We start from the raw sequence: 1,558 nt of genomic DNA, 5'->3' as shown, positions 1-1,558 counted from the left end.
TGCGTATGTACATGCAGCGCCACCTGCGCATGCGTATGTACATGCAGCGCCACCTGCGCATGCGTATGTACATGCAGCGCCACCTGCGCACGCGTATATACATGCAGCGCCACCTGCGCATGCGTATGTACATGCAGCGCCACCTGCACACGCGTATGTACATGCAGCGCCACCTGTGCATGCGTATGTACATGCAGCGCCACCTGCACACGCGTATGTACATGCAGCGCCACCTGCACATGTGTATGTACATGCAGCGCCACCTGTGCATGCGTACGTACATGCAGCGCCACCTGCGCATGCGTACGTACATGCAGCGCCACCTGCGCATGCGTATGTACATGCAGCGCCACCTGTGCATGTGTATGTACATGCAGCGCCACCTACATGGCAGCATTCACATATCCTCATTTGTTTATGAATATTAATATTAGAAGATAGATGGTTAATTTCTTAAGAGATTAAAGAGAAGATAGTTATCAAGACTGCGGACAGGTAATGTCTAGACGTTAACTAGCACCTGTTAGCAACCGTCATATCTGGGATAGATGTACAGATAACTAGATATACAGATAGATAGATATGCAGTTAGATTGATAGATTGATATATTAATAGACAAAGATGGAGAGAGAACGGGAGACAATGCGAGTAGGAGGAGAGTTCTAAAGGGTAGTATATAGGGAGGAGGGTAATTAGGATAATATCGTACAGCAAGGTACGAAGCACCGTCATCATCTCACTCACCTGCGGCTGCCGGCCTCGCTGGCAGCGGTGGTGCCCCCTGGAGAGATCTACGCTCCTCCGCCGCGCTGCCTCCTTCCATCTTCGTCTGAGCGGACACCTGCGAGACAGACCTACCCAGCGGTGAGGGCGGTGTGGTGGCTACCGGACTCCACTTAGCCTGGGGGGAGGGTCGCACGGGGGAGGAGGCGGATGGAGAGGTGCGTCCCGGAGAGGTGGCCATCTTGTCTTTCCACAGTGACGCCTGGCTGGGGAACTGAGGATCCTGTCATGAGAGCAAGAGAGCGAGACACTGAGATCGGGATGAATGAACAAACGAACGAACAATCAAATGAAGAGGATTCCTGGCAGATATATGGTACAATTTTGGCTAATCAATGCGAAACTTAATTTCCCTGAGGAATCCCCCCAAGTTCATTCTCTCTGTCTCTGTCTCTCTCCCACACGCACACGCCCCCCCCCCACACCTCTCTCACTCTCGCTCACTCTCTCTCTCTCTCTCGCTCACTGACTCTCTTTCCCTCTCTCTCTCTCGCTCTTTTGAAATTTCGCGATCGATATGCGAGTTAATCTCATAACGTTACCGAAAAAGTTTGAAGAAGCATTACAAAGTCACACCTTCACGACGAACATGACTGCATTGCTGAGAAATGTACAGATTGCTCTCTAAACCACAGCCACTACAGACGGCCTGATTGCTGTCTAAACCAAAGACACTACAGATTCCTTTCAATAATTACATGAATTTCCGAAACGATTCATATATATTATCAGGAGGGAATAATAATAGATTATTATAATAGATTATTATAATAG

The 1,558-nt window shown here is 49.3% G+C and overlaps 1 protein-coding gene across 1 annotated transcript in view; it reads right to left on the bottom strand.

Moving 5' to 3' along the window:
* Positions 1-1,558, bottom strand: part of LOC106817067 (serine/arginine repetitive matrix protein 2-like) — a gene marked incomplete at its 3' end in the record, with an annotated part of 45,287 nt that overhangs the window by 2,405 nt on the left and 41,324 nt on the right. Inside the window, exon 5 of the mRNA XM_014821714.1 lies at positions 746-1,007. Coding sequence (XP_014677200.1) covers positions 746-1,007 — 262 coding nt within the window. The remainder of the gene's footprint in view (positions 1-745; positions 1,008-1,558) is intronic.

This window comes from Priapulus caudatus, unplaced genomic scaffold (assembly GCF_000485595.1).
Source record: "Priapulus caudatus unplaced genomic scaffold, Priapulus_caudatus-5.0.1 Scaffold1583, whole genome shotgun sequence".
In the NCBI taxonomy this organism is placed as follows: domain Eukaryota; kingdom Metazoa; phylum Priapulida; class Priapulimorpha; order Priapulimorphida; family Priapulidae; genus Priapulus; species Priapulus caudatus.
The sequence above is the reverse complement of the archived record's forward strand: the minus strand, read 5'-3'. Positions and strand labels throughout refer to the sequence as shown.